General features: G+C 38.3%; 1 protein-coding gene across 1 annotated transcript; it reads left to right on the top strand.

Annotated features, from left to right (window-relative positions):
• Positions 1–1,950: 1,950 nt before the first annotated feature.
• On the top strand, positions 1,951–7,800 carry LOC110795837 (uncharacterized). Its single transcript, XM_022000863.2, has 3 exons — positions 1,951–2,284; positions 6,777–6,899; positions 7,372–7,800. The coding sequence occupies exons 1-3, from the start codon at positions 2,140–2,142 to the stop codon at positions 7,587–7,589; spliced, it is 486 nt and encodes a 161-aa protein (XP_021856555.1). The 5' UTR covers positions 1,951–2,139; the 3' UTR covers positions 7,590–7,800.
• Positions 7,801–22,631: the final 14,831 nt, after the last annotated feature.

Here is a 22,631-nt window from a genome sequence, read left to right as displayed (position 1 = left end):
AGCAATGTGACTAACTAATCAACTTCAGAGGCTACGATTCGAATCCAAATAAGGGTTTTCTTTCGGGTGCGAACTTTCTAGAATCTTAGAGAATACTCCTTAAGAGGCATTATGTTGAATCAGTCATCCCACAAGGCCCAGAAGTAGAACTTTATATAGAATGGGCTTCCTATTTGTTGATATAAAAAACCAGGTACCATTTCAAATTATTTGAGTTGTGTATGTTTACAATGAAAAAAATTATTTTAAAACCAACCAACTTATCTTTTCAATAGCTAAGAAGAAACACTTAATAAATAAAACAATTGAAAAATGTTTAACTACCGTCTACTCCTTAGAAAATAAAATCGTATTCATATATAACTACCCCTCGGGAAATTGAAACATGGTTGTTCAAAAAATAACAACCTATAAATCATTAACATAAATTACTTACATATTTCAGGAAAGAAAGACGAGCGCGTAAATAATGCATACTAGGTACCAATTCAAAGTGTGATAATCGCCAGGTACACACAACATTATTTTAATAGTCATGGGATACATAATGCTAATACCATCACAAACGTTGGACAGTACCAAAATAAAAAGTGTCATGAATTAGTGATGAACTGAATTTCGTCTAAGGTACCCACTAAGTAACAACAATACAATTCCTAAAAATTATTTACTGATATATCTACTTAAGATAAAAGACAAGAATGGTAAAAAAAAAAAAAGCCACGAAAACTCAAGTGCCATTGAAAAATTCTTCTCGTGCCTTGAACAGTTCATCAACTCAATTCGTGTTTGGCATATCTCGTTCTTAATTTCTTGAATATCTTCCTCTAAATTTCCTTCTTCATTTGCAACTTCTTTATTTTTTCCTTCCAAAAGTTTCTTTTCCAACTCCAACTCAGCTATGATTTTTTCCTTCTCCAAGATCTCATATCCACGGTCTCCAGTACCACCGCTACTTGGAATCCACTTGATAAAACCGCGGTCATCCCGTTGTGAACATAAAAAAAAAAACCTTATACTGGAACCATATGTAATTATATAAAAAAGGTACATCAATCCAGCTTCCTATAATAAACTTACACACCATTTAGAACAACCAAGAAATTTCTCGAATTTATTTGATTCATAATTTTTTTATTTTTTTTAAAAATTTACGAGTAATGTTATCAAAAGTAAAATTATTTAGGAATATGTATGCATTGCATGAGACCTGGGCAAGTTCGTAAGATTTTTCACCCCAAATTTTACGAACATTATCCGATATAAATGACCCGATAACCACCTCTAGACTTCCAAGTTCCAGCCTTTCAACGAATACGAGCTCCAAAGAGACTAAGAGAAATTCCAATGGGTTAAAAAAGGGACATGCTCAAAAAAAAAAAAAAACGTGAGCAGGTAGCCCACAATTGATACAACAATATTTAATTAATTATTTAAATTAAATATTATAGTGAGCTACAAGATATTTTAGCCCACCAATATAAAAATTTATAGTTTAAATCAATTAACTAGAAGTTTGATGTGGCAAACTTGGCCACACCACATCAGTTGGTTCATTATTAGTAAAGGAAAGGAAGAGAAAAGAAAAGAAGGGAAAAGAAAGGAAAGGAAATAGGTTTTATTTTCCTGTGTTTGGTTTAGGGGAAAGAAATGAAGGGAAGAGAAGGGAAAACTAAATGACAGCTTTTAATTTTCTCTTTCCTTCCGAATTCCTCCAATTTTGGAAGGAAAGGAAAGTGAAAATTTTGTAAAGGAGCTTTCCTTCCAATTCCTTTCATTTCCTCCCACTTCCCATATAATTATTTGTACCAAATACAGAAAACCTTATTTTACCTTTCCTTTATTTTCTTTTTCCTTCCAATTCCTCCCAACCAAATAAAGCCTACAAGAGAGGAGCCCGGTTCAAACCCGACCTGTGTACAAGTAAGACGTATACTTGTTTAAATTCCTCCTCCAAATCTCCAGTTAGCCCTCGCTCGCCCTCCCCTCTCCTCTCTCTTTCTCTCCCTTTTTGCAAATTTGCAATCCTCAATCGTAGGATTTCGAACAGTAATTAGCGATTTCTGGGTTCTATCTCTCTGAAAATTTTTCATCAAATAAATACAATATAATCTGTAGTTAGTTCAGGAGAGAGAAAATATGAAAGAAGTGATAATATCGTTGGATTCAGTAAGGGACAAGAACATAATGCAGCTTAAGAAGCTTAATGTTACTCTCTTCCCTGTTCGCTACAACGACAAGTACTACGCTGACTCCCTAGCATCCGGTGAATTCACCAAATTAGGTTCATCTTTTTTCCCATCTGAGTTTTCTCTAATTTGTTTCATTTAATATATGTTTATTGAATTTGGTTTTTGTAGGGTTTCACTTTAGTTATTGATTTTTCTAATTCCTGTTCTGGGTATTTGACAATATGTTTGTTTTTTGTCCAATTTTATTGTTATCTGAGTATTCTCTATTTTGCTGCATTTAATACGTTTATTCAATTGGGTTTCTGTGGAATTGCACTTTAGTTGTTGATATTTCTTGAATTCGTGTTCTGGGTATTTGAAAAAATGTTATCTTCTGTCTATACCTTGTATGGGTTTTCCCGATTTTGTATATTTGGTTGATTTTCTATTTTGTTGTATCTTTCTTCTTCGGAATTTATAGTTTTATACTGTACTAGTGATTTATTTAGGTTGGTTTTTGAATGTCCATTTCGAATCGACTAGGTTGATATCTGCCCTTTTCGCTATGCTAGTTATTTTTGGTTTACTAGTGTATTGAAATATTGAATAGTTGTAAAACCTACTTAGTAGTTAGTACTTACTACTGAGCCTCCTCCACTCAAAAAACAAAGGGGGATAGTTTTGGTTGTTCGTTGGGATTCTTGGGATTGAGTAACGAGGATTGTCTTAGTATTGGTAATGTGTCAGTTGATAAAACATTCTTACCTAAGGTTGTGGTTTTGTAGTTTTTGAATTTATGTATTGGGAATTGTTGGTTTACAACTTTACATTGAGGAGATAGGGTTTAAGGCTATTCCTGCTTATAATTTCTTAGCTATATCCAAATGTCCTATTTCCTTGGGTTTGTTAAACCCCAGGTGGGCTTCTGAAAGTACTTGTGAACGATAGACCTAAGGAAATGGGGAAGGAGAGGTTTGGCCTATTCTTTCTTATTGAATCCTTGTTACTTACATCCATTATCTCTAATTGTAGTCTCATGCTAAAGCTTTCATATTGTTATACTAGTGAGAGTACTGGTTGACCTTGCGGGAAGGGATTAATTGACAAACATGGTTTTTTTTATAGTATTGTGGGCTCCTCAGAGAGTGTTTGAGGTGCAGGGCTTAAAGGAGGGAGGTTGGCTATTACCGAAGCAAAAAGAGGCATATCTGTAAGATAAATGAACTGTTTTTCCATAGTAGAGTGTCCGCTGGTAAAAAGTTTGGCTAGTTTAAGAACGCTCCTCAAATAACAGATTTTAGATGTGGGAAACCTGATGAAGGTTATGCTTAATCAGTTGATTGACGACCACTCAGATTTCTGTTTTGTTTTTATTTCAAGAATTGTAAAGAATGGAATTGCTGATTGGGTCATTGCTGTGATGAAGGATGTCAATATTAGGTGAAGGAAACTATTGTTTGAAAGAGAATATGATCTCGAAGGTTCTTTGTGGAGGGAAGCTTTTTCAAGAAGCTTTTATGTTCATTGATGTGCTGTCATGGCCCTTATGGGATGTAAGCAATCTAGATACTTGCTCACTAAGTGAATGATAAATTTGTGGCCTTTTTCTGTGGTCTGTTTTGATTTGGTGCAGTTGTCTACTTGTCTTCCATGTTATTTGGTGTACTGTTCCTCTGTCTATTGATTAGGGCGTGTCATAGTCTTTGCTTCCCATTTCATCATCTGCCTCTTTTTTTGTGTGGTTATTCTTCTTTCTTTCTTTCTTAGTGTTTCCTTAGATAACTTTAACGTGTAGTTTTTTGAAAAGGTAACATGGTTTGACTTTTTAAATTTCTGCATTAGTGTTTTATTAATCATGGGGTTTCCTTGACTAGCTTGTCTTAGCATTACGGGTTAGGTTTGTCAATGGTTCTGCATGATCTAGGTTAATATAGAATTGGAAATGCATTGTACCAGAAAAAGGTACTCTTTGAGAAGGGGGTAGCAGAAGGCCAGAAGCTCTTTTGAGTTATCTTCCTGTGGACATTATTCCTTTGGAGATAATAGAAGCAAACCAGAAACTATTGCTGCCTTTTGATGGAAAGAGCTAATATTGTTGATCTGTAAGCTAATACTGCCTTGTTTTTGATTGAGCTGAAAGAAAGTTCCCACTCGACTCCAGAACAAGAGCTAATCACATTTGATCATTCTCAATTCTTTCCTTATAGGTGGTCTTTTTTATTTTTAAATCAGGTTGATCCTCTTGGCATTATTACGTGGGTCATAAAGTTGGGCATTTAGGAAGGAGCACACTGAAAAAGATAAGTGTATCAAAGATGCGCATATAGAGTTGGATGTGCTGAAACATCTTGAGGGATAGAATTAAGACTGTACATATTCGAAGGAAAGTTGGTGTGTGGACATTGAGGAAAAGATAAGGGAGAATCTGTTGCGATGGTTTGGAGTTTGGACGTTGACCAGAAGATGCGCCAGTAAGAAAGGTAGATGATGGGGGTACTGGAGATCTCAAACACGGTCCAGGTATACCACATATGAATCGAATGAAGAGAGTTAAAAACAAAGGACATGGAGAAAGTGGGCTTGCAAGATGATTGAGAATTAGATATAAGCGAACAGAGGATGATTATCTTTGGGGGTGATTGTATGAGATAGACTCTCGGTCCATGCAGCCGAACCCATCCCTTTGGGAATAAGGCTATGGCTGTCTTGTTGTTGGTTCTCTTGGGAAATGAATCCAATTTTTGCAGTTTTCTTCTCTTTCGTCTTAGCTTGATGTCTAGCATACAAGTCTTTTTCCAGTAATAGGTGTTAAAGACTATAAATATTGAACCTGGTTTTCATCTATTAACTTTTCTCCATGGAAGAATATGCATTTGCAAAACTGCAGCAAATACTCTTAATCCGTCCCTTGGCCACCATGCAAGTATGCAACCATGTCCTATGCGGCTATGCCACTTATCTGTAAGGCACCCCAGCTAGGTATGAGCTGCTTAAGACACATTGCAAACTTGAGTCCTGCTGTGGTCCATTTTAGTTGCTTTTCTTTTGCCTTTAAACTGTAAACTAGGGATTTCACGGTGTAGTAACTTGTCCTTTGTAGTGACCCTTCTGATATTTAAGATTTATCCATAATGAATTTGACTCCAACATTGTTTTCTGCTTCATTTTGCTCGTCATTATATCACACTATCACCTGCGCCATTATATCACCCTTCTGATATTTAAGGTTTATCCATAATGAATTTGACTCCAACATTGTTCTGCTTCATTTTGCTCGCCATTATATCACAGTATCACACTATCACCTGCGTCCTTTTGTGTCTGGGTCTACCTTTTTTTGGGTCTTTTTGCCTAGTATGTGTTTCTTTAGTTGGCTTTAATGACTATTTTACTAGATGACTTGTTTGAAACCTTGATTTGCGCATTAGAGTTTAGCTGTTTATGGTTCCAACTCACTTCTGGCCATTCTGGGTTTCCTTGACTAGCTTTGTCTTGGAAGTAAGAATTAGGTCGTTTCAAAGGTCTTGCTTGATCTATAGTAGGATAGAATTGGAAATGCTTTTGTACAAGGAAATTATTCTTTGAAGAGGGGAGAGTGGGAGGGAGAAGCAGAAGCTATTCTGAATTGTTTTCTTGAAATAGTATCATACTAGAAATGAGAGCTGATCACTTGAATTAGATCTTTGTGTGTTTCTGTCCTATATAGTCTTTTATTCTATTTTTTTTATTTTTTTATAATCAGGTGGATTCTCTAGCAGCTAAATCCAACTTTTGCATTTTTCAGTACTTTTGTCGTTGCTTGGTGTTTGGGTTACAGGTCTTTTCCAATACTAGGAGTAATAGGCTGTAACTTGAACCCGAGCTTAGTCTGTTAGTATTCTTATATAATGACATGATACAATGCATTGCGAGTATTCTCAATCCATTCCTTAGCCACCATGAAACTACATCGTATGCCACTTTTTTGCAAATTGCAGTAGCTAATTATGAGCTATTTAAGCCACACTGCAAAACTTGAGTCCTGCTTGTCCGTCTTTATCTATCTCCTTCCGTCTTTAGTTTGTAAACTAGAGTTCTCAGACTACAATAATTTCCCCTGTTTATTGGTCATCCTGCTATCTTAAGATTCATCCATGACTATTTCGTCTCCAGATTTGTTTCCCGGTATCTTATACTCCCTCCGTCCCACAAAAAAAACTTCCCATTTCCCTTGGGCACGTAGCTGTGGGAGAGTACAAAACAGAAAAGTGGTAGTGATGGAAAGAAATAGTTTAACTCTTATGAAAAATGTGAAGCTATTATGATCAGTTCAGCTTGCTTATGTTCATTTCCCAATTTGTTTACAATAAATCATGGGCACAAGGCCCAGAAGTAGAACTTGCTTGAGCAGTGAAGATAACTTGAATGGTGATTTAAAGACAAAGGGGAACCTATCTATATGTACTAGTAAAAGTTTAGATTAGAAAAATAGGGGAAAATATGCAGGTATTCATCTCTAAAAGGCTCTGTTCGGAGCCTCATATTTTCTCTTTTTGAAGTCAAGATTCAAGAACAACTGTTTACGCTATTATCTGACTATTTTTCATATCTGTTTGCCAATCCCAGCATACTACAGTGATATATGTGTTGGAGCAATTGCATGCCGTCTTGAGAAGAAAGATGCTGGTGGTCTTCGGGTTTACATTATGACTTTGGGCGTCTTGGCACCTTACCGTGGGCTTGGTATTGGTAAGTGATAGTTGCTATCTTCCTTGTCAAATTAAGTAGGATCAGAGAGTTTACAAACTAAGGAAATGTTCATTTTGAATGCTTGAGTTAGGTGAAATTCCACCTTGGTGAACTAGTTTTGCTAGACAATACTCATACAGAGTTAACTCTTACGTAAGATCGCTGATGTGGATTTGTAATTGTTTATATCTCTTAGTTTAGTCAAATTAATTTCCAAGTCAGCAATTGAATATTTGTGTTACCTCATGCATTCGAAATTGTAAATTTCCCAAACAGTTAAATATTGCTCACTTAGTTACTCGGCTTTTTCTATCCTCGTTTGTCTGAAATGTGTTGAACCTTCTGAATATGGGTATACGGCTTGTGCAATAATATACCTTAAAGAAATTATTGGTCTTTAGTTAGGTGGTTTTGCTGCTTAATGGAATGTCTTGTGCGATCAGCTCTGTGACTTGTCTCTGTTTTTGCACAGGCACGAAGCTTTTGAACCACGTACTTGAATTGTCCTCGAAGCAAAACATCTCAGAGGTTTACTTGCATGTTCAAACCAATAACGAAGATGCTCTAAATTTCTACAAGAAATTCGGGTTTGATATCACAGACACCATCCAGAATTATTACACAAACATCACTCCACCAGACTGCTACGTTGTGACCAAGTACATTTCTCCACCTCAACCGAAGAAATGACGTCTTTTTTGTGTGTTGGTAGCACAAACTGAGTTTTGCAATTCTGAAGGCTATTAAATTTAGCTCAAACTTTTGTATTAGTTATTAATATACCTGGTACGATGGGAGTGATACCATTTATGCATGGTATATCTTGAGATTATTTCTACAATTGTAGGACCTTTTTGAACTCGATTACTCATTATAATACAAACCCAGAACTACCTCAAAATCCCCTTTCTTTCAACTTCTAATTGTCCTGCATGCGCTCTATATACAGGAAAAGGAAATCCGAACTGTAAACTTTTTGGTATTGATTGTTGTTTACTACCAAGTACTTGATATGACAATAAATTGCTGGGATCCTTGAATAATTTAATTCATAATAGGAGAATCATACATACATGGGAGTTGTAAAACTGAAATTTTAACATGATAACATAATAAGGTAACAAGTTTTTAGTCAGACGGTGTCAGCAATTCGATCATTAGCGACTGTACATTGATCTTGAATGACAGAATACCCTTGAGTAGCTTGCAAAACAGCATGAATAAGTATGACAGGAACGGTACCAACAAGTGTAAAGAAAAGATGAAGTCCGGCATCACTTAGTATCATCTCAAACATAGTGGCTACTGCAAACGAAACATAAATAATTCGCTTATCGATCCATCGATGGAGCAATACCGAGCTAGGAAATGCACGCAACGCTAACAAGTACATGACCACCAAGTTTGTGTTTACAAGCAATAGGAACAGCGAGTGTTCTCGCCTTGGTATAAGGGTGATTAAGAGGACAATCCATATGAAAGTCATGTAAAATGGTAGGAAAGTACTCCAGTTTCTGAGGATTCTTTGGGTTGAAGGTATGTTGATTGGGACTGACAAGGAGATGTTGATGTTCACCAAGTTTTGCTTTGAGGTTGGACTCTTTGGCTCATCATCAGCTAATTCTTTGATGGGTGTTGTTGATTCTAAGCTTGAAACTTGCCTTTGGCTCACATTAGAGTTGGCCATTTCTTTGTGTTTTTCAATAGTTTAATTAAATTGAGAGATTTATAGCCTGATTTTCATTCTTCTTCTGGTAGATTAATGAAGCTGAGGAAACTTCTGTGTAATTAGTATGACAGACTTAGTCATAGCCTCATTAGTCATTAATTAGTCAGGTCTTGGCTTGTTAGTTTTACTTGTCAACATATTGAGTCTTTCAAGTACTATTCCAAATAATTAATTTGTTAATAAAAGGTTTTTAGTCAAAGATACAAAAGATACTTCCTCCGCCTTGCTTATCAGGTGACATTTCTATTATAAGATGCCCCAAAGAACTACTCCGTAATAAACTACGGAGTATTATTGTGAATCTTTTCTTGCTCTCTGATTTCAACTTTTGTTCTCCATATAAATTATTAAGGCAACACATTTCAAGCAAATTCCTTATTCTAATACCTATAACCAACAGTGGTAATATTAAAGTGGGATGGAGGAAACAATTGTTTTTTGAGAAAGAAGGAATGAAGAGTTTTGTTCTTCCCACTTTTACTAATTCCTTTACAAAAGAAAGATGTCCACCATAAGTCCATACAACAAAACAAAAGGTTTCAATGAGATATATAACCCAATGGATAGATACTTTCTTCGTTTCTTTTTTATTTGCATCACTTGGACTTTAACACTATCTATATATACTAAGTTTGACTTAAACTTTCTACAAATATATAACAATCAAATGTTATTATATGTACGAAGCACTTCGTAAAATGTTTTTGGATTGGTTACAATGTATATTTTCATAATATCAACTTTTTATAATTTTTACAAATATAAAATTAGAGATATTTAATAATCCAATGATGCATTGGCAAGTGTACGGTTCCAAATGATACAAGTAAAAAAACGGAAGTGGTACATCAATTTACAACGACAAAAAGGCCAACATAATAACACTAATTTCGAACCTTCTAAAAATTTTCAACTACTACGTACTTAATATCATTTTGTTTGCACTAAGATTAAGAGATCAGTATCTTATATATTGCTGCATATAACTCAAAGAAGTAGGGAAATGCAGTTGCTCCAACACAGTGTTTCATTCATTGCGGCGTGCCCTAAAGAGAGGTTAAGCAAGACTTTATATACAACCCTAAGAGTTACACCAAACCAATGAGAGAAAGACAGCTAGCATGCCTAGAGAATCAACTTAGAAAAGCACACAATGTGACACCTAGAATCAGTCACATGTTGCCACAAAATAGTTGACAGAAATGGCAAAAAATGGCTAGCTAATACATGGTCTTTACATGGAATTCTAGTAACTGGATTTGATTTCAGTATGGCTGATCATAGGCCTTTCTTCAATACTCCCTCTCAAGTTGAGAGTGAGAAGTTTGAACTCCCAGCTTGGACAGTAGGTGGTTGTGTTGTTGAGTGGTCAGAAGTTTGGTGAAGATAATTGCTGGGAGGATGGTACATAGACAAGCTTGATCAGTCCTACAGCAGCTTGTTCTCTTATGAAGTGGCAATCAATGTCAACATGCTTGGTATTCTCATGGTGAATTGGATTAGCAGCTATGGCAATAGTTGCCCGATTACCACACTTGATCAAGGTTGTATCAAGGTGTTTAATTCCCAGATCTCGGAGCAATTATTTGTGTCACATGACTTCACACACAGTCAAGGCCATAGACCTATACTCAGCTTCAACACTACTTCTTGCTACAACATTTTGCCTCTTTGACTTCCATGAGATAGGAGACTCTCCTAGAAGGATGCAGAAACCATATGTGGACCTTCTTGTTGATGGACATCCTGCCCAATCACTGTCACAGTATGTTGTGAGTTTAGAATTGGACTTACTTCCCAATAAGATGCCTTGATCTATGCTGTTTGCAAGGTACCTTAGAACTCTTCTTGCTGCCTGCATATGAACAGTTGTTGGTTTATGCATGAATTTTCTCAGCACATGGCCTTGTCAAGGTGAGATAGATGAGTTTACCCACCAATTTTTGATACCCTTTTGGATTATCAAGAACATCACCTATGTCAGCAGTGAGTTTTGAATGACTGTCCATAGGGAGCTTGAGGGGTTTGCAGTTTTTCATCTTGTATTCTTCTAGGAGATCAAGGGCATATTTATTTTGAGAGAGAAAAAAAATCCTTGTAGAGATCTGTCAACTTCAATGCCAAGAAAGTGTCTTAGATCACCCATGTCCTTTATATGAAACTGAGAAGAGAGGAAGGCTTTAGCATCATTGATAGCCTGCATATTATTTCCGGCTAACACAAGATCATCAACATATATACACAAGGATCATAGTGAAGGAGTTTCCAGTTTGTTTGGTGAACAATGAGTAGTCAGACTTGGATTGAAAGAAGTCATAGATTTTTAGGGCTTGACTGAGTTTGGCAAACCATTGTCTTGGAGCCTGTTTGAGACCATAGAGTGATTTCATTAACTTGCATACTTTGTTGGAGTTGTTTCCCAATTGTTGAGATTTCTCCCCCTCTCTGTGAATGGATACTCTACCCCCCTTGCCACAGTAACCAGGTGGAAATTTCATGTAGATAATTTCCTGCAATTCACCATGCAAGAATGCATTTTTAACATCCATTTGATTAACAAACCAGTCTTCTAAAGATGCTACAACAAGTAATGATTTTACAGTGGCCATTTTGGCTACTGGGGCAAAGGTCTCCTCATAGTCTACATCATATTTTTTTTCTATTTCCTAGGACAACAAGTCTGCATTTGTCTCTCTTCATCATGCCATCTCTATGGAACTTTGTTTTGTATAACCATTTACAACCAATAGTTGTTTTTCCTGGTGTTCAAGTCAGTGATTTCCCAAGTATTATTATTCTCAAGGGCTTCTAATTCTTCATTCATAGCATCCATGGACCTTTTGTGTTTTATAGCATCTTTATAAGTTGTAGGAACAACATTTTTAACTACTTTATCTAGAAAGCAAAAGAATTCATAGGTGGTTTTGGTTTGGATCAGGTTTTCGATTTTTGAGGGTTGAATTAGACAGGCATAGTTTGCCACATGGTAATCACTGTGCCAGCTTGGAGGTTTGTGAGTTCTTGTGGATTTTCTGGTGAGAATGGGTGAAGAGGGTGGGGTTTGTGTTTTTGGTTGAGCGGGTTCCTGATGGTTAGTGTGAGGGGTGTTACTAGTGTATTCTACCTAATCATTGCAGGTAAGAGTGTTTTGTGGGTTTCTGGCTATTTGTGGTTTGAAAATCTTGTATGGGAAGATATGATCAAAGAACTTCACATCTCTACTGACAAACACTACATTATTTTTTAAATTCAATAGTTTGTATCCCTTTTGAGTTACAGGGTAGCCCAACATTAAACATGGTACACCTCTTTCCTGAAACTTGTCAGATACTCGACTTGGGTTACTTTCCATGGCAAGACATCCTATAGAATTTAAATTATCATAAGTAGGAAGAGTTTTATGAAATACCTCATACGGAGTTTTATTTTCTAGTACTGAACTTGGAAGTCTATTGGTGATGTAGACTGCAGCAAGTACACAATCTCCCCAAAAATGGAGAGGTAAGCCACCTTGAAATCTCAAAGCTCTTGCCATTTCAAGTAGGTTTCTGTGTTTCCTTTTCGCTCTACCATTTTGTTGAGGTCTGTTTACACATGATATTTGATGTATGATCCCTTGTTTATCAAAGAAGGGTGTAACACCCTAATAATTCCTTGCTTTTATAAAATCATTTTCCAACTTAAAAATAAAGGAATTACTAAAGTATTACCGCCACCGTGATAACGGTTAAAGCTATTACCAGAATTACGCAGCGGAAATTAATGTCAACTAACTTTTAAAATCATAATTAATGAAATATTGAGGCCTCCTACAATTTGGAACCATAATGGCCCAAAACCAAAACATAAATAGTTCAAACATTTCAAACATAATTAAAGTATTATTAAATAGTTCAAAATACGAAAACATGCAACTCTCTCGATCATCCCAAGCCACATGATTCCGATCTACCAACCTGCTATATTATTCTACTCCTCATCAATGCAAGTGCAAATGATAGATCATCATAGGGTCATTAAGGCAAAGGCCATGACCAAAACACACAAAGCACGTAGTCAGCAAAAGCTGAGTACTTACAAGCATAGAGTGAATGAAACTAAAACATGCATCACTCACTAAGTACTAATCAACATGCAAAAGCCATATAATAATAAACAATAAATCATGAATACAAGAGTCGACTCTTGACTCGACTCTTGACTCACAATTTAATTAGAATAAGCTTCGAACGGGCCAAAGAAAGTTCCATAAAGGAAAAGGTGATGGGAGCCAACCATACACCAAATAATAAATAATAAAATCGGGCCATACCGAGTGTGGGCCATACCGACGGAATTCCTGCGCATAATATAAATGAAACAAAGTCTTGTATCATTAGTAGGAGTACGAGCTTTCCGGCAAGACTCCCCCCATTGTTCATACTCAAGGTATATACGTTCCAAGAGTTTTGAAGCTTGTTCTGGTTGCACTTTACGTTTATTAATATTTTATTAAAGGCGAACTCAAGACTCAACAATGTACGTTCATACAATTAATAAACAACAACCAAACAATCTTATTTAAATGCTCTAAGACTTGTGATCAACCAAGCAAGGCTCTTGTGAAATTACTACCATGTTCATCCTCACCAAAGTGAGACTCCACATCATGCACATTAACATGAGGGTTGTGCCCTTGCACGACAAATCCTAATTCATTTCGTACATAATATTCCCAACTGAACCCTACATGTGCGGTGGCTTACATGAGCTAACCCTTCACATGTGGTAAAATAAATAGTACAACGAGTTACGAATAATTGGCTCAAAGTATGCTAGACATCCCGTACAATAGCATACAATTAAATAATTCATCCCTTGCATGTGAAAACAAACCATACATGCATAAATATTGAACAACATGATTGACAATGAAATCCACACTCATAATAATATCAACATGTTTGTTCAACCAACAATTCAATAATTCCAATAATATTAATCCACATGATCGTTCACCAAAGCATATATGAATCCACGTAATATAATTCACATCATCGACAATCATGTAATGTCATTGACAAAAGGTGTGGTCGCCCTAGACTTGTACGTAACTTGAATACCTAAGCGTAGGGGCCACTTTGCAATAACGAGCACTCAACTAGAAATCACCTCCTATCATCAAAATAATGAAACTTAAATTATTTCCATGTTCATTAAATTTCCAGCAACTTTATAAAATCTAAAACCTCATTTAAGCTTTAGAATTCAATCGTTTTTCAATAATATAATCGTCTCAATTTACAAAACCAATCCCTAGTACGAAACATACTTTTTTCGTCTTTAAAATCAATAAAAATCAACACTTTAAGCCTTTATTCAAATCTGAAAATATAATTGATTATCATAATTAAAATCATCACCTAATTATGCTAATCAATTGACTCATTAGGTCTAGGTTAAAACCCTAACTTGAAAATCTCATTAAAACTAATTTAACATCATAAAAATAAATTCTTTATTCAATAAACAAATCTGAAAATTCGTCCTTTAATAATTAAAACAAGCCTAATGAATCACAACACGCAAATCCTCAAACCACGGTATTCATAACCGGTTCCCAACATTTTAATTACTCAAAGCAACATTAATATTATAATTTAAAATACGGAATTGAAATAGAATAGGTAAGGAAGAAGAGAATTATACTAATCCGACCTATAGCACGGAACAATCACGGATTAGGGTGATTGGGCGAAAAGAAAAGAATTACGAACACGAACAACACACACACACACGCACAAATCGTGTGCGGGTGCGCGCAACGACGAACAAAGGGGCAGGGCAGTGCGCGCGGGCTGGCGCAGCGTGCGAGTGAGAGGGGCGAGCTGGGGTGTGCGCTGAGCACACGAGCAAGGGGACGAGCAAGGTGTGCGCGAGCACACGAGCAACAACAAGGGACGGCAGCAGCGCAGGGCACGAGTGCTCGCTGCGGGCTGCGGACAAGAGAAGAGAGACGAGGGGGAGTGTGGGTGAGAGACAAGCACGAGGGCACGAGGCCGAGGGCATGCAGCAGGAGGGCACAAGGCCGTGGGGTGCAGCACGAGGGCACAAGGCCGTGCGGTGCAGCACGAGTGGGCGTGAGGCCGAGCAAAGAGAGGGAGAGGAAGAGTGATGGGCAAGCAAAGCAAAATAGGGTTTATGAATTTTTAGGGACTCATTTAATGATGAGGAGTCCGATTTATAGGCTCCTTATTTTAATGGGCTAGGCTTAGGAAAATAGAATTGGGCTTAGCAATTAATGATTGGGCTAGCCAAGAGTTTGGAATTAAATTCTTTTGATTGGGCTCGTTTATTAAAACGAATTGGACTTTTCATTTAAAACCCGAAGCCTTTAAAAATCATTTGCAACCCATTTAATTTTCCGACTCAAATATTAAATTCGTTTCGTAATTAATTAAAATAATAAATATTCTAATTAATTAAAACATTTAAATAAGATAATATTTTAAATGCTAAATAATCGTAAAATGCTTTATAAATATAATAAAATATACTTATGTGAGGGGGTCGAAAAAGCACGAGGCTAATGCGTGACCTCGTCCCTCGTGGGCGTGACGTTTCTTTTTGTCAAATCAAGTGTAATTGGATTTCTTGTGAGTTTACACCCAATTGACTAGTAATATAGGAGTCGCCATTCAGTTTTTAACGACAATGAGAAAAACTGACAAAACCCGGTTATCGTGACATAAAGGGAGTGCAATTATGTTTGACCACGACGGCCATAGGTTCCCTTGTGATCCCTGGTGTGGGGATCTCTCAACGTACACCCTCAAGGTAGAGATTGAGGGTTCGGGGAACTGTAACTACCGAGAGGAGTACTTGCTCTTCGATAACTCCAGAGGCAGGATATCCTTACTAGCTCAGCATAAATAATTGAAGGGGCATGCGTTAACTATTAAACTAATCTGAATTGATTTTAACAATATGCAACACATAATACTAGATCGATCGTGATTATCTTGTTTAGATTGATTTAAGGGACCTAGCATGATAGTTCAATTTCCCAAGATATTATCTTTGTTAGGCGTGATAGAACAATCAGATTTAATAGTTTAACAGTTTTATAAAAGGGCGAGGAAAGCGATTAAATCATGCGAAGGGACACATTACGATGCACCCTTGAGAGGTGCGTCACGGTTCTCAGAAAACTAACCACTTTGGCTTTGCTATTTCTCCTTTTATTTAACGAATCTCAAGTTTTCGGGCTTAATTCTTCAGCTACAAGGGATAGGATACGTCCTGTTCGATTTTTGGATCGATTGCGACAGAACGCGGGATCAATTTTGCAGCGTGAGGCATAGGCTTAGGGGTTGGAGTCAATACTTAGAATATGAAGTGTGTGTCCTTTCACGTCGAATTTAGGGCTGTATTTATAGGGAAGTTTGTGGAAAGATAGAATTTTAGAGTACTAATCCAGGAAGAATTAGGAGAGAACACGTACCCAGGTAATTTCAGCGCCTAGGGCTGGGCGTTAAAGATTTCGGCGCCCAGCTCTGGGCGTTGAAAATGGGATCCAAGCAATTTCAGCGCCCAGGGCTGGGCGTTGAAAATGATGTTTGGGCCGAGTTCTTTGTCAGATTTGGACTCTTAGAATCTGGAGTGTTTGAGACTTATCCGAGTTTTTTAGTGCGTATTAACTTTATGACGGAATGCGTCTGGGCCCTGTTACAAACTCTAGGTTCGTTAGGATTTTAATCAATACGTAACTCTTATTTTCGAATTATACTAGGAATAGGATTCCTCTTGCAAATTCTATCTCTTCTAGGATTTATGTTGGAGTGCAACACCTTATTCTGACAGGTTTCTATCTTTTATGACTTGCCACTTTTAACAACTACCTATTATGGCAGTTACTATTTTTAGCAGGTTTCTATAAATAGCAGGTTCGGGTGAAATGAAAAGGGTGATCGAGATTCGTTATTTTATAGGAGATGCGTTGCCAAGGGGAGATTTATGTTCTCATCATCGAACCTTCCCTTTCGGGAATGGGGACAAAAGTAGGTGTCTACAGTTAGCCCCCACTTTGACTGAGTCTCGGGATGAGACGATGGTCAAAGTACTGGACGGAGTGCGTCACACAAGCCATAGTGTATGTGACTTGTTTTGCGAGGGTCTCACGAGCCCCCGAGTGATAACATTTGACTTAAGGGTCATCACTTGAAGTGTCGACATATCCCTCACGTGTCATTGGGATTTATCAACGGATAGTATAGAAACTCCCTCACTTTGTCATTGGAAGTATCTAAAGATGCGTAGAAACTCCCTCACTTTGTCATTGGAAGTAGCTACAGATGTTTTCGAAATCAAAGCTATAAAGTGTAATTGGGCCTGGCCAAGCCCAATCACGAGGTAAAATGTTTTTAAAGATTCTCATTTTCAAGGTTAGCTAAACGAGAAAACCCCCTTGTTTTTATAGGACGTAAAACGAAGGAAAATCCAGCACATCGCTCTTTTTTGGAAAAAACGGAAAACCAATCCTTTAATTTTTTGGAAAAGGGAAAACTAGAAAAGGTTATCGCTGCAGCGACTAAGGACCTGCGCGGTTAGTGGCGCAGACCCCGCCGGCTAAAGATGGCGAGCTTGTCCGCTAAGGGTGGACACCCCGTCCGATAGAAGTGGGCGAATCTATTTTGAAATTAGTTTGTGTTTTTTTTTGAAAATAAGGACCTACGCGGTTTGTGACGTAGACCCCGCCGGCTAAAGATGGCGAGCCTGTCCTCTAAGGGTGGACACCCCGTCTGATAGAAGTGGACAAATCTGTTTTCATGTTTAGAAAATACGGACCTACGCGGTTTGTGACGTAGACCCCGCCGGCTGAAGATGGCGAGCCTGTTTGTGTTTTGAAGATCTTATTTTTTGAAAACTGAGGACCTGCGCGGTTAGTGACGCAGACCCCGCCGGCTGAAGATGGCGAGCCTGTTTTGTGTTTTTGAAGATTTCATTTTCGAAAACTGAGGACCTGCGCGGTTAGTGACGCACACCCCGCCGGCTGAAGATGGCGAGCCTGTTTTGTTTTTTGAAGAGTTTATTTTCTTTTCGAGGGATGCTCGGATTTAGTTGCAACCTGAAAGTGGGTTGACAACGTGCTTAAACGGACCATTGTCTCGTGGTCATCATCTTTTATGGTTTTGAGCTAGTCTTTACGGCTCAATTTTGCCACTACCTGGATCCTTGATTAGGGGACTACGTATAGGTATCAACGACGACCTTTGTCTTGAGGTCGTAAACCGATTTTATCTTTTGAGACATCCAAACACGGGACTTCGTACATCGTAGTCTGGGAATATTGTTTTAACTTTGCATAATATATATTTTCTTTCGAGCCCCCAAGCACTCGTGCTTGACGGTCAGTTCTTTTCAAAGAGGTTCCTTGGGGATATGCATTTTTTAATGTCCTTGATTGTGTTTGGGATTATGCTCGTAAGTGCGAGCGATCTTTGTAGTGGTGTGCTACTTTTAACAAAGCCGTGAGGTGCGACTTTCAGTAAAGAAATCGGTAATTTTCGAGTCGAATGGATACGACAGGGCCCTATAGGAGTCAGGGGCCTTTTCTGGGTCTGGGCTCATTTTCGACGCCCAGGCCTGGGCGTTAAAGATTTCGGCGCCCAGCTCTGGGTGCTGAAAATGACTTCTGGGCAGGTTTCTTGATGACACAGTTGGCCTCTTGTTCGTTCGTTCTCTTTTTTCTTTTTGTCTAGAGATTCTATTTTTGGGACGAACCGTTCATTTGAGATCACCGTTGATTGGTGAATAATAATTATTTCTCGAGAAACCGTAGCCTACTAGTGGGCCAACGGTGTTTATTTTTTCCTTATTCGTTCGTCATTTCTTGGCTTAGAACGATTGTGGGATTTATCTTCAACGCCCAAAGTCAGGCGTGGGATTTGGCGTCGGTGTTGATTATTGGGCAGGATCTGCCTCTTTTCCGTTTGCTTATTTCACTTGGAAATTCTACGTATTCTCTTCTCTTTTGTTTTTCTTTATTTTTGGAACGTAGAATTTTATTAGAGATCACAATGAGCTGAGTGATCGTGATGATTTCTCGAGAAGCCGTAGCCGATTGGTGGACTACGGTGTTTGTCGCTTCGGGGCGCTTTTTTTAAAGGAACTGTCGCTCTTAAGGCATGCAGTTATTGCAATAGTTGGGCGAGTCTATATTGCCCGGGGAACATACCTTGAGGCGTAAGACTTTGATCGCTCGTATATATTTTTTCTTTTGAACGCGTTCGTGAATGTTCGATACTTAGAATGATGATATGTATGTGCGAACAAGCGTTCATAGAATGGCCGTTGTGTGCGGTCCATTAATCAGTTCGCTTGAATCATTTTTTTTTTGAGCAATGACTGATTTTGAATAGTTTGCTTAGAAGCTTGATAGGGTTCAGGCCCATTCATGAAGTGGGCTCAAGCATCGTGCCCTTTCGATCGTTCAAACATTTGCTTCGAGATTTTTTTTTTATTTTGCTATGGTCTTTTCGTAGCTTGGAGCCCCCAAGTATGCATGTTGGGATGCTTCCTTTTGGCGTACGATTTTTGTAGGTTCTTTCGAGAAAGATGCCTTGGGGTTTCGCTCGTGTAGGTGCGAGCTATCCCTTCCGTGGTAGGTAATATTTTACTACCTTTAATCCTTAATATAGAAGTCGTGTGGCTTGCATTTTGAATTTGGGCGATAAGTAGTCTTTGCCTCATGCTCTTGGTCGTGCTCGTATTAGTGCAATATGGCTTACTCTTTTTTTTTTTAGACTTGTACCGTGGGATGGTTGAACTTATGGTGCGACGTAGGCTTGTGTGGCCTAACAGCATGTATTAGAACATTTCTCCAGGTGTTGGGATATCATTATTATTTTTTGCATTGGAGTACTTCATCACGCCTCGTTCAGGTGCTCGAACAAGTGTAGCATCTTCTGCGTGGGTGTGCACGGCTTATTACTTCGTTCGATGCGAGGATTCATGGATGTTTCTTTCTTGTTTTTATATCTGGGCAAAATTTGACAAGCAGAGAGAATCAGCGCCTAGGCTGGGGCGTTAAAGATATCGGCGCCCAGCTCTGGGCGTTGAAAATGATTTCTGGGCGTATTTTGACAGTTTTTATTTTTTTTATCCTTGATTTTTCTTTTGCTTTTGCTTTGGAACGACGTAGACTGTGTAACGGGCGCTTGTAGGGCGAGCGTTATGTGCAGTGGTTTGGTCGGAGTTTTGGTGACTCGCGATTTTCAGTTACCCTTGTTAGTGGGGTGACTTTATATATTCTAAGTAGTGCTTAGAATTTGGGAGGGGTTGTAGCCATTCTAAGCTTCGTTTTACACGATTAAACCTTAGGATTGTGCCCCTATGACGTGTGTATAGCATTAGCGTCGAGAATTTGCGATTAAATCGTCACTTCGAGCATTTTTAGAGTGTTTTTCTCAAGCCCCCAATTGTAGCTACGGGATTGGCTTGGTGCTATAATGCTTAACATACGTTTTTATGCATTCATGGTGACATGGATCATGAATAGTTTGAACCAGACTCGTTTAGTGCGAGGTAAGTTCGAGTAGTGATTTGCTACTTCTCTTGTAAATGTCGTATTGTGCGACATTGCCATGGTCAAGGTAGTCACATGTTGAAGTGTGCCTTGACCAAAAGCTAGGTGCCTTTCTTTACCCATAATCATATTTAGAAATCTTTTTGACTCACTTGCAACATCGAGATAAACGCATACTTAGCTTAAACCAACGACACTTTATTATGTTCGAAGAAGTTTTTTTTTTTTTGAAAATAATTTGAGATCCGAGTCCTACTGTGTACAATCCGAGGTGTCCTAAGTTGACTTATAGAAGGGTTCGTACAGGATTACACGAGTGAATCAAAATACTGTTACGATTTTTGGAATGATGTCTAAGGATTTGCTGGAAGCCAGGGTGCAGGTGTCATGATATTACTTGTGCCCGTGTGGCACATGCTTTGGGCTTTTAGGGCCATCTTTCCAGAATTGCGGGAATATAAACCATTTTCAAATTGACTTAGATTTACTTGGTGTATGTCTGCACAAAAGGTCAAGGTATACTTAGTTCCTTCCCTAGCTCTTTCATTTCAATTTTTTAGCCCCCATTTGCTATTATGTCTTCCCATTAATGATGCTTTTAGATTTCGATTTTAGATGCCCGTGTCACATGTCTGAGTAGGGTGAGCCTTGGTTAAGTGCCAAGTCCTATTGACGATGTCTGATTTTTTTTCAAAGGGGATTCACAAGCATTTGAATTACCATGAACGGGTGCCCTGAGTTCGAAGGAACGATGGGGCGATGCCGTAGAACAATCCTCTTTATTGCAAGCTTACTGCCTTTACTACTTGTTGGCGATTATGACTGTGTCTAGTGGTGAAAGAAGGTCTTTAAGTGAGTTACTTTGCTTTTAGGGAGGGTCAAGTTGAGTACTTTTAGGGGTCATGGATTTTCGCGCTAGCCCCCATTCAATTCAGGCAAAGCGATCTTTTGAGTGTTGGCTAAGTGCCTGGGAGTGTGAGTGCTCCTTCCGGCAAGGGTACGTGCCCTTATTATTTTTCGATGTGTGCTTATTTTGGCATCTTGATGGCTTGGATTCTTGCTTTGACTTAAAGTTTTCTTTCGACTTGGATTGCAAGTAATTAAATATCAATAAGGGACTCTATTTTTATTCTTGTTATTCTATAGGCTTTAATATTTTTGCGAATTGGTTGGACCGAATCATGAATTGCCTACGTATCCGCCTTAAAAAGATTTAATTTGGAATCAGGTCTTGCGTAGTTCTTAGCCAGAAAATGGTTTCTTAGAATGCCGATTTTAAACAAGTACGTTCGAGTGGAACCGTAATGTTTGAAATAAGTGTACGAAAGTTTTGGGGCGCGCGTATTTTGCGTATTTTATACGATCTTCTACCCCCCAAGTGTTCGTTATTCTTCCGCATGTATATAGGAAAATATACGAACACTTTTAGGAATTGGGAGTTGAAAGGGATAAGCAAGAACGGTGCCCAGGGCTGGGCGTTATTGTTTTCGGCGCCCAGGCCTGGGCGTTGAAAACGTGTTCTGGGCTGCCTTTTTGCGCTGCTCCTTTTCGTTTTGTGCCAAGTATTTGCGAATCTTTTTTTGTGCGCTAAATGCTTCTTTTCCCTTTCTTAAATGCTTCTTTTCTCTTTTTTTTTGTGCGCTTTGCAAAGTTTTTTATTTTATTATTATATTTTTTTTACGTTAAGTGTAGAATGTACTTTTCATTTGTCTTCCTTTTTTATTCGTGACTCAAGACGGCTTGAAAGATGGGTTGAATGAGTTGTATAGGTATTATTCAAGCACGAGGATTACATCTGCTAGGACTCACAATTTGTAGCCTCAAGCTAGTGTCATGAGTTTACATCAACCAAGGCCAATGAGTAGAATGGGGACGGCTCAAGGGTATATCAACAGGATGTATCCAAACAAGTTATATGGTCATTATGCTAATGGTGGTGTAAGAGCAGGTTTGGGCTTTGGAAATAATGGGTATGACGCACGTGTCAATGACCGTACGTGGTTTGCAGTTGATAACAAGTTCAAGAACAAGAGTCGAGGTAATGGTTTCTTTGGTTATGGCAATGAGAACATGGATGGGTTAAATGAGCTGAACAGGGGCCCCAGAGCGAAGGCGTCTAAGAACATAAGGATTGGAAAAGGGTAGACATCGTAGAACTTTATGTAGTTTATGTGGCATGATTTGGATTGGTTGACTCAATTCTTTTCCTTCGTTTACTTGGGTAAATTTCGCACTTTGGGAGGTACGGGCTAAGTATTTCATGGCTCGTTCTTTTCGCTCTCCCTTTTCTCTTTCTATTTTTCTTTTCGCTTGGGATTTCTCCCCAACATAAATCCTTCAAATTTTTTTATTTGGGCTAAAAGGTAGATGGTTGTGGTCTTTGAGTTATGAGGCGAGACTGAGTGAGCCTCGTTTGGTAGCCCTATAGTGGACCTTT

This window comes from Spinacia oleracea, chromosome 1 (assembly GCF_020520425.1).
Source record: "Spinacia oleracea cultivar Varoflay chromosome 1, BTI_SOV_V1, whole genome shotgun sequence".
In the NCBI taxonomy this organism is placed as follows: Eukaryota; Viridiplantae; Streptophyta; class Magnoliopsida; order Caryophyllales; family Amaranthaceae; genus Spinacia; species Spinacia oleracea.
The sequence above is the reverse complement of the archived record's forward strand: the minus strand, read 5'-3'. Positions and strand labels throughout refer to the sequence as shown.